The sequence below is a fragment of the Heterocephalus glaber genome, unplaced genomic scaffold, assembly GCF_053883595.1.
Source record: "Heterocephalus glaber isolate CG9 unplaced genomic scaffold, H.glaber_assembly_v1.0 deba00001461, whole genome shotgun sequence".
NCBI classification, from domain to species: Eukaryota; Metazoa; Chordata; class Mammalia; order Rodentia; family Bathyergidae; genus Heterocephalus; species Heterocephalus glaber.
In genome coordinates this window covers 9,514,008-9,524,987 of record NW_028258308.1, presented here as the reverse complement: position 1 = coordinate 9,524,987, position 10,980 = coordinate 9,514,008, and the positions used below count along the sequence as shown (strand labels likewise).

The following is a 10,980-nucleotide window of genomic DNA, read 5'->3' as shown; positions in this document are numbered from 1 at the left end:
TATTTATTCATTATTTTATGCTTTCAGTCTACTATTACTAGTAGTATCTACCACTAGGGATTTTAAAGAAATGTATGAGCTTTATGATGAAAAAAAATTAGATATGTCTCCAAAGGCATGATTCATAAAACAATGCTAAACAAATGCTAAATGCATCACACATAAACATTTTGTGTTTAATGAAAACCATTGAACACAGGCAACCTACCAAATAAGAGAAAATATGTGCAAATTATATAGGTGCAAAGGATTTGTGTTCTGAATGTGTAATAACTTCTTATACCTTCTAAATAAGAGAAAAATCCAGTAAAAATGGACAAAGCTTGCACAGACATGTAGTAAAGAGGCTATATGAATAACAAAGGAACATAGAAAGTTTCAAATCATTGTTAATTTTTAGGCAGATTCATATATAAATGATCAAGAAATACCTCAAATTATCTGCTAGAAAGGATATAACAAAAAAGCAGCACTGATCTTGATGAGAATGTGAAGAAACAATTTGAAACCATTGTTTGTGGAATTTCAATATTTTGGAAGCACTGGGAGAGTGTGAGAGTTTTTGTAAAAATTTGAACATAAAGTTCACATGTGACCTCAGAGAAATAAAAAGACAAAGACATTATTTTTTTCTCAGAAGCATTATTTATTATGACCCTAAGCTGTAAACAATGTAAAAGTCCATCAACAGTAGAATGGATAAATTGTGATACACTGATATAATAGAATTCTACACAGAATGAAAATGAGCTCCTGCCATATGCATTGATTGTGAGACTTAGAGACATAATGAATGAGATAAGCTGGATATTAAAGACTATATGATATATAATCCAATTTATAAAGGTTTTTAATGTGCAAAGCTAATTTATAATGTTGGAAGTTAAAACTATGAGTAACTTTAAGGAGGTAACAACTGATTCCATATATGCTATGAGAAATACAACAAAGAGAAGTTTTTCAAGTCAGAGCTACCTGAAAGATGATAAGGGTGAAGATGTTTTAGTGAAGTTCAAAGAATACCAAGATATACATTCTAGATCAGTGATATTCATCAATCATAAAAAAAACAGTTAAGGAGAGAGGTAACATTTATGGGACAAATATATTATTTGAAGATCATGGAGACATAATATGTAATAGGTCAAATACGCAAATCTTTCATTGATTTTTAGCTGCAGAATGAATAACAAAAGCATGTTACATCTAAAGTTGAAAATATTATAAATATATGTATCACAAAAAAATTTTAAAAAATATATGTACCACATGCATGTACTAATAAAAATGAGAGAAAAATAAAGTCCTTTTTGCATTTAATAACTCCAAAACTCTCATGTTTAAGATTATCATTCCGTATAAATTTATATTAGAAAAAATATAGTTGAGAAATGCAGAAACCTCAATACATATGGCACATACTTGGAGATATACCCCATAAAAACCTAACAAATGTTTAAATACAAACTCTTTAAATAATAGAGAGTAAATGTATTAAAAATAATGAAATTAAACCTAATACTAATTGGCAATATGAGACCTTAACATGTACAGATTGAAATTTTTGAATAACTATAGGCAAAAAAACCCCAATCTCAATGGAAATTAATTATTCCTTTCTAACTAAAAGTTAACAAGAAAAATGAACTCCAGCAGAATTATTCTTACAATAAGCTTGGAAGGTGGTAAATTTTGGGTAGACTGATGAAAAAGTAGTGTAAGAGAAATTAAATTTTTAGTCATAGGAATTGAAGAGGGATTATGATTATAGATCCTATAGAGATTTAAAGTTTAATAAAAACATTATCAATAACTTCAACAACCTAATAATAGCATATGCTTATTTTATGTAATGAATACATTTCTTTTAAGTACCAGAAAAGTGATATAATAGAAAATGCAAATACTCTACTAACAGCTTCTTTGTCACACAACTATCTTTTGTCTTTTTAAATATAGTATTTTTCATACAATTTGCAGTACATAATTATTATATTCATTGTGGGGATTTGATCCATGTATTCAGAAATTAAGAAGTGAACTTGAACATAGGTCAATAGCAAAATTAAAAATGAAATGAAGTTTAAAAAGAAAGAACATAAAAGATCATCCAGGAAATATAAGATAATATCCACAGTAAATTTTGTGCAATGGAAACAGTAAGGGCAAAGAATAAGAGAAGGAATGAGCTAAAAATTAGCAAAAAATAATGATAAAAAATAATCCATTCCAGGAAACTGAGAAATCAACCAGCATGGTAAACATCTGCACATGCACACATATGCATGGACACCCAGACACACACACACACACACAAGAGTGTGTGTGCTTGCATACTTCAAAGAAATACTATTATCAAATGAGAAAGGAAAAGTGAGAAACAGAATTCTGGAAGGAAGCAGCCTAGTAAAGTACAGCAAACTTCCAGAAAAAAATACAATAGGAATTATACTCACCTTTTCTCACGAAATGATGCAAATTGGTAACATCAAATCTATCTTTCAAGGGCTGAGAGAAAAAATAAATTCTTTTAACTTAATTTTGTCCATTTGTCTTGGACAAATGGAGAGCGACTGTTCTCATTCTTATATCCAAAGATAATGTAGTCGCTGACAACAGACCTATCAGGCAAGAAATAAAGAAGTTCTTCCAGAAGACAAACAATATAAGTTAGTTTGCAGTTTGGACCTACATTTTGAAAGAAACCATAACAAAGAAGAAATGAGTAAAGTAAAATAAAATAAATTCATATAAATTTCTTATTTTAATGGCTATTGTTTTCTTACTATTATTAAAATATTTAGATAAGAAACTATAGATAAGTAATGAAAGCACTTATCAGGAGACATATAAAAAAGGATATTGAACACTCTATTGGGCCCACACCCTATATGGAAAATATAGCACTATGTGAATGAATACTATTATTAAATATGTGTGGCAGAACAGTCTAGCCACAAAGAGCATAAAAATAAAAATTCATATCACATCATCAAATCATGAAATTCTTAACTGTAAGTAAATGTGGTAAGAGAGATATAGAAAAATATAAAAGAATAAATGTTGACAGACATAAACTTTAACAATATACTTAGAAGAATAGCAATACAATAATAAAATAAAAGAATTATAAGAATGTCATATATAAAATTTATTTGGATGTGATCTTTCTCTTTGTCCCTCCGAAATGTTATTCAAGCTCTATTAAAATGAATTCTTTGAAAACAGTCATTGCAATTCCATGACAGTAATTCTCATAACTGATATGTTAATTGAGACAATAACTTTCAGATGCCTTACACAGTGGGGATACAGTGGATGCAGTGATGATTCACATACTGGAAATGACAGAATCTGATGGTAAGAGATCTCACCATGTTGTTGCAAGAGAGAGAGAAATTTAAAACTTATTCCTGTAATTTCCCACTTAATAATTTCCAACTCTTATTGACTGTGGCTAACTAAATCCATAGAAATTTAAACTGCTTATAAAGGTAAATGTTGTACTAAATTTACATAGATTTATAGCAAACTGCAATCAAAGTTGAAATATCAACAAACTGTAAACTCACTTGAATATATTCCCGCAACAAATACCTGAGTCTCAAACTGAAACTCAGATTGGATTTCAACTGAAATCCAATCCATCTCAACTTGCTACTATCCCTAACATGCCCATGTAAGGCAGAAACCTCATCATATTATGCTCAGATAAGGTAACACCCAGTTATAAATAATCTAGTTATTTCTATTCATCACTGCTTTTTCAGTCTGCCAGTGTCCCTACGTGGAGATCTCTAAACCTGTCCTGGTACTGAGTGAAGTCCAAAATAAGATTAATTCTTGCTCACATAAATTTACTAAATTTAATTTGTGTTAATGTTTTTCTTTAATGATACCAACAATGTGTTCTCTTAAAACTTCAGCTGTGCCCGGTGAAAGGTCTTCCTGAGGCAACACTGACATAAACAGATGTCAGATTGTTCACTTCCAGTCTCCCTTTAGCTCCCCTTTTGGTAGGAACTAATGAGTGGCCTGTCAAAGACATGCAATGTGCAAGTTTCCTGTCTCCAGTATTCGAATCAAAGTCAAAAGTGGAAGCAAGAGGTTTGGGAATGAGAGTAGCAAATTAAAACACACACATGCACACACACACACACACACACACACATACACTCACACACCCTTATGAGCTGTACTTTTGCTTGATAAACACAAAAACATTGGCTCTGTGAAAAGTAAACCACTATCATTTCCTAAAATATTGAAACATAGGACACTGCCATGTGTTGTCTTCATTTATGGGCAAGCTGATATTTGTATCCTGAGATATATGAAGTAACTGAGATTTTCTGTCAGTGGTCTGTGACATATACAATCATATTTCTATTACCAAAACACTAAAAATAATAAATGGGAATTTCATTGGGATTTAGTTTATTTTTAAAAATTGTAACTTTGTGCCATTATTTCTTAGGTTTATTGGGAGCCTTTTGGGTTGCTTTCCTGGGTGGAGCATTGGCTATTTGCCTGGCTTCCCCGGGTGGATCTTGGACATTTTGGTCTGCTTCCCCGGTGAAGCTTGGACGTTTTGGTTTTCTGCCTCAGGTGGAGCTGGAACATTTTCTTCATCTTTCTTTTGTAGTTTTTTGTGTAAAACCAAAAGCAAAATTAGTAAACATAAAATCAAAACACAAATGCAGATAAAAAGAACTAGTTGATCACCCTGTTGCTTGAACATGTTGAAAGTATGGGTCCCTTTTCTCTTAGGAGGTGGGCCACTGTCAATACTACCTCCATCACCACTGACCTCACAGGTGGGTGGAGCCCAATCATAGCTGCAATGGCAGTGATGTTTATTGTTGCATATGCCTCTCCCATGCCAGGCTTCAGGTAAGCAAGCATTAACCCAAAAAGGTACAGGAACACACTTCCCTTCGATGCAAAATTTCCCGGTACCACACTCTGTACCATTGTACACTGCACCAATGTCAGGCGTGCTCATCCCAAAGTGGTAGTCAGTGCTCCAGCAGTTCAGAGGATTCAAATGAGTCCAAATGAGAGTGTCGTGATCCTTCAATTCAGGAAGTTTTTTTACATTATCACACTGAATTCTAACCACACAGAGCATCTGAGTTACTGCATCTTGTATATGTCTGGTTTTCTTTATGACAGTGGCCAAAGCAATCACCTTGGATGTTTATTTCTGCATAGCAACCTAATTCTGTATTCTTGGCATCCTCACCAAATATTGCCTTACATTGGTAATTGCGGTTATTACATCGCCTTTCATAGCAGAAGACCTTGCCCAAGCAAGGAAGCCCATCTTCCACATACACATCGTTTGGACACACAGCTGAATATCCATCACACCACTCTGGCAAATCACATTCATTGGATTGTTCTCTACACACTGTGCCAGATTCTACGATTTGACAGCCTTTGCAGCAAAGCCCTAAAACATAAGCAGAACCAAGAGTCGGAGCACAGCTTTCTGAACAACATGGATCATTTGCACATGATTTTGTGGTACCACAATCACAAACTTCTCCCTCTTCAACCACACTATTCCCACAGTATGAGTATTTGAACAGTTTCTGAGGTTTATCATACATACACTTTGTGCTTCCCAAAAGACTCTGCAGAAGTGTGGCATAACTGCAGTTGCTGAATGCATGTGCAATCTGGACACTACTATCCATGATGCATATGTCCTGCCCACATACACAATATGGAGAGGTATGTGTGAACCCTATAAGGTGACTGAACACATGAGCTGTAATTGTTGCAAACTGAAGCAGGTTGTCATCCATATGACACTCCACTCCACAATCCCTAACTGTTGTACATATTCCCATCTGAGTCACACTGCAAATAGAGTTACTACAAATATTTTGTTTAAAGGCAAGATTTGTAACATCATTAGCCACACGTTGATGAAAGCCTCAATTTTTCCACGAACAAAATGATTCTCTCATCTCTTCTATATTGAGCGCTGAAATGGGGTTTTTGTCAGTTCAGATCTCAATTGCCATGATTACTATATTAACACCTATTGTTTTAACATAGGAATCTACTAAATTTACACATAATATTATATCCATATTAACTTGTGAGACATTTCTTTGTCTAAAAAGGAATCGTACATTGTCTACCACAAAATCAACTTTGTTATACTATTGGTGAACATACCACTCTTTATAGGAATTTTGCATCAGAGTGGAATGATTATTTTCTTTAGATTTCATTTGCCATCCTTTTTCTGTGTCTTCTTCTCTTATTCTACATCTGAAGGGCTGGGATTGGGCCTCCTCAGGGTGCATTTTATATGCCAAATGTTCAAATGTGGTAGAATGATTTTTGGGCTTGATTTCATAAGATGTGTCATTTATGTGCAGCATTCCTCGAAAACCACCAAAACAGGTACTAAGAGCAACTAGAGACTCGGAGTCCCCTTCAACATACCCATGATAGTAGCAATGGCTTAGAATAAAAGTTTGGTCCTCTTGGAGAGCACCCTGGTCTGTGTAGGTGAACACAGAGAGGTGTTTGTACATTAAAAGCTTCTTTACCTTCATGTGGACAATATATCTCTGGCCCTCAAGATGTAGGCTGTAAGAGACCCAGTTCATAGTCTTCATGCCTCTAGAAGTGCCAATTATCCTTAAGGGTTTCACCACTTCTGGAGGACTGAGGTCAATACTGTGGCCAATGTGGGGCCATGTAGTCAAAAAGGAAAGCACCCAAATCCAGAGAAGCAGGAGAGTGATCTTCATATGTCCCAAGATCTCATCCATTGCTATTCTTAAATGAAGGGTGAAAGCACACAGAGCCTAGTTTGGCTGTCTCATCCTTTTGATTTAGTTTTATGTAACACTGATATTTAGTAGTCTGTCTTCCGGTAAAGCCAATTCATCTGAACAGCAACTAAAAATAAGAACAATAATAAAAGCAGAGACAAGAATTTCAGTGTGTTCAGGCTAATGTGGAGAAAAAGACATTAATTCAAATGGATTAATGTTTGGCTCAAACTATGAATCAACTGAGTGCATTAAATTTTCTTATAAATATTTCTGAGGGAGAGTCTGACACTGGTGTCCAAAATAGCCACCTCCACAGATTGATCACTACTGAACCTAGATGAAATACACATGGATTCATTACAGTTATCGAAATATATGTATGCATATGAATATTCCACTATAAATATTTAAAATAATAGTGTCATCAAGGAAACAAGTATACCTTATTTTAATGGAAGAATCTTGGTTTATATATGATGGGTTAACAATATAAACAACTATTATTTTCTATTTCAAATAAGAAATTACCTAGTAATATTGACTGAGAGAAATACATAAAAACTGTTCACATATATTATATTTTTTCGTGGACCTCAATATGTAACTCAAGAAAAAAAAATCCTTCCTGGCCCTTCATCTAATCCTGAAAAACTTAAAAGTATCAAAGGATCACTAATACTTCAAAACTCTTAATATCCTCTGTCATGAATACCTTCAGTAAGACAAAATGTAAGAGTCGAACTGAAGTGGGTGGGGTAATTAGGGTTGATAGATATTATTTGAATGTACTTATATTCCATTATGCTTAAGAAATAAAACATGTTTAATCCTCTAGACAATGACTAAATGGAAGAGAATTTAACATTTCTAGGAAAATAATAATTCTACCCTCAGAGATGGAAAAGAATTGAATGAACAGCAGCAGGATATTTGGTGTAAGACTCCTTACATAGCCTGATGTCATCAAAAGTTCAGGCTTGATTAAAAGATTATAGGCTAATTCCTGACAACAACATTCAAGATAGCTATAAATAAAAATACATACATGTACCTATATATATATCATATAAAACTGCTGTGACTATTAATCCTAATATGTCAGATTCATTGGATGAACAAATGCCTAGCGGATGAGAAGAACATGCTCCCAGTTGTATCTGAGAGGGTCACGAAGATGTGGGCTTGGCTATTGTATATGGTCCCTGTCCCATTTGTTTCTCTTTGGTGGTGTTCTCCAGCCCTGCTCCCCAGTTGCCATGAACTGAGCAACTTTGCTGTGCCATGCCCTTCTGGCATGATGGTACTGACTTGGAGCCATCTGATTAAGGACAGAATCCCCCAAACCATTAGTTAAATTGAACGTTTCCTCTTTTAAATTGTTGATGCTGTTTATTGTGTCTGGAAAAGCTGACTGATACAAAAGCAAATGTCAAAAAGCCCATAACCCTAATGAGAAAAACAGAAATCTGCTACTAGCATAGACTAGGTCAGAGACTCTGACTTGGTGAGTACAAGAATGAAATATTAATAAACTATATTTGTATTATTGAGCACCATGCTCTCTACTTGGCTAAATGAACCAAATGATACAGACCTAAATATGTTCATTTTAGGCACATATATTTAGGCTAAGGTATATTTTTATGAATCTGTAAAATTGCATCTACTATTCCACATAAAATCCTTATTTTTATTATGGTTGTGAGACATTCCACAAACTTTATCAGAGCATTGAACTAATGAGATTATTCAAGGAAAGAGATTAAACATTACTGGTCTGGTTAAGAAAAAGAATTAATGAGGAGTGAATTCAACAAGATCTAAAGCACATCAATGAAATACCATATAACACAAAGGTAATATAAAATGAATCATGCAAAACTCAGTACTCATCTCTCCTAGACCCAGGACACATTACTCCTTAGTTTTGCTTTGACTTGATTCTATATTCTTTGACTCGTTCCACTCAGGATCATTATGATGACCCTTACAGAATCTTCCTTTTATGAACAGCAGCAATCTTTTTTTCTCTACGCACTCTTCTTTAGGGAGAACCCCTTCTCCCTACCTCACATAACAGCATTTTACCCAGTATTGTGAAGCCTAGCACAGAAGAACCTTTCTACTCTCAAAATTCCCTTTTGCAGGGCCAGGGATTTAGCTCAGTGGTTCTGGCACCTGCTTCACAAGAGCAAGGTCCCGAGTTTGATCCCCGGTACCAAAAAAAAAAAAATTCCCTTATGCCATGTCCACTGGATGCTGGATTATAATTAGTTGGGAGACCCAGTGTCATTTCCACCTCATTGTAGAATCACTTTCTTCCTTATTATTAACTCAATTCTCTCAAATCATCAGGTTAAACCACAAAACATTGGGGACTGACTGTTTTAACTCTGCCAAGAATGTTATCCATGTGCACAATCCTCATATCACCCAGAATTGCATTATATTTTACTTTACAACTCATCTTTCAACATATTTTGCCATCATCCTATTACTATGGCCTACATTTTAGTAGCACCTTTGAGCATCCTAAATATTATATGTTCAAATTAATCACAACTTGTATTCACATTTGACACTCACTTATTCCTCAAATTTGTGGAGGCAATGGATAGCTTGTCTTTCTTGATTGCCTCCAGTTTCAAATCCCATCATTGTGCTTGATATCTCTATAGTGTTCCTTGGTCTCTGTCACTGCTTTCATTCTAGTGTGTGTGTGTGTGTGTGTGTGTGTGTGTGTGTGTGTGTGTGTGTATGTACTGAAGCCTGAATAAATATTTTTGCCTCTCTAGGGAAGAACTAAACTCTTGGATGACTTACCAAGAGATTAATAGTTGGGTCCCATTATCTTTCTGGTTCTAGTCCCCGTGATGGATTATTTTAAGAGCTGTCTATATGGAAAGTTTTTTACCTGAGACCTCACATAACAAAAATCAATGTAAATTCTCCCTTCAGATGTAGCTAATTTAAATTCTAGAATTAGTTGCCTAGCAACAAGTGTCTCTCAGTGGATTAGAACACATGGTAGTTTCTTTCTCACTCTGGCTCCACTATCTCCACCCAGTTTGATTTCTAATGAGTTTCAATATGAATAAATTTGATTTCCTTATCTCCATTCAGTGAGCATGAGTGTTTCTTCAATCTCAATAAGTTTTCTTTTCTTGCTCTTGTTTTCATGTTCTCTCCATAGTATATAATCACTTCATTTCTGTATTTCTGGTCAAGCCATCACCTTGGTCCTACATAATTTCCTTAATATTAAACTATATAATGGAATACTTGAAATATTCCAGAGAAAAATTTAATCCAATTTAAACCATTTTCGGTGGGAACAAGACATCTGTAATCATCTGCGTATTGTTTTTGAAGAGCTAGCTAAATAAGGAGATATTTATTAACTGAACATAAATAGGTTTAACTATTACAGAGCGCTATTATCAGTAAGAATATACACAAACAGAAGCAGGAAGGGAAGATACGAATAAAGTAAAAGTGAGGGAATAAATTTCATGGGTAAAATGACAAGCTCACTGTTTAAAAGTGCTGCAATGGAGGGACAGGCCTAACCAAACTGCTATGGGAAGCCATGTAAACAAATTTAGTTATTCATTATCCTTGAAAGTTCACCTTCAGGACTGTGAGCCAAAAGTCACAATCATATATTCAGTGGTACCTTGGTTTATAAACAATTTGTCTTATGATTTTGGAGAAGATGGCTGCATTTGTGTTTGTGTGAGGAAGACGGCTCTGGTTATATTTGTCACCTTACATGGAATTTACCAGGACAGCAAAATTTTGCCAAATGCTTTTGTTTGAGAACCAAATTATTTGCAAACAGAGATACTACTGTATTTTTTTTTTCAGATACAAAGAAGATTTGTAAATCATGATATAGGGGTTCATTTGTGAAACAAAATTTATTGCTGAGAGGGGAATCAAGATTAGAATTTTGCTTTTACTTTTGTTTGCTTTAACTCTTGATTAAACAAGGGCTTTTGCACTGAGCTACTTCCCCCATCCCAATTTTTAAAATTTTGAAACAGGGCCTTGCAAATTCACAAAGGTGGGGCTGAAACTGGCTGTCTTCCTCCTTTAGGTTCCCAGAAGACTGATATTACAGGCATGTGCCCCAAAAGGGAGCTAAGGTTAGGGTTTTTAACATCAAAAATAGAAG

At 34.5% G+C, this 10,980-nt stretch overlaps 1 protein-coding gene across 1 annotated transcript; it reads right to left on the bottom strand.

Annotated features, from left to right (window-relative positions):
• Positions 1-2,530: 2,530 nt before the first annotated feature.
• On the bottom strand, positions 2,531-6,831 carry LOC147826730 (disintegrin and metalloproteinase domain-containing protein 25-like). The gene is given in 4 exon segments (XM_087216930.1): positions 2,531-2,688; positions 4,726-5,116; positions 5,118-5,868; positions 5,959-6,831. Coding segments are annotated over 4 exon segments (2,139 nt in total). The 5' UTR covers positions 6,798-6,831.
• Between the last annotated feature and the right edge of the window lie 4,149 nt (positions 6,832-10,980).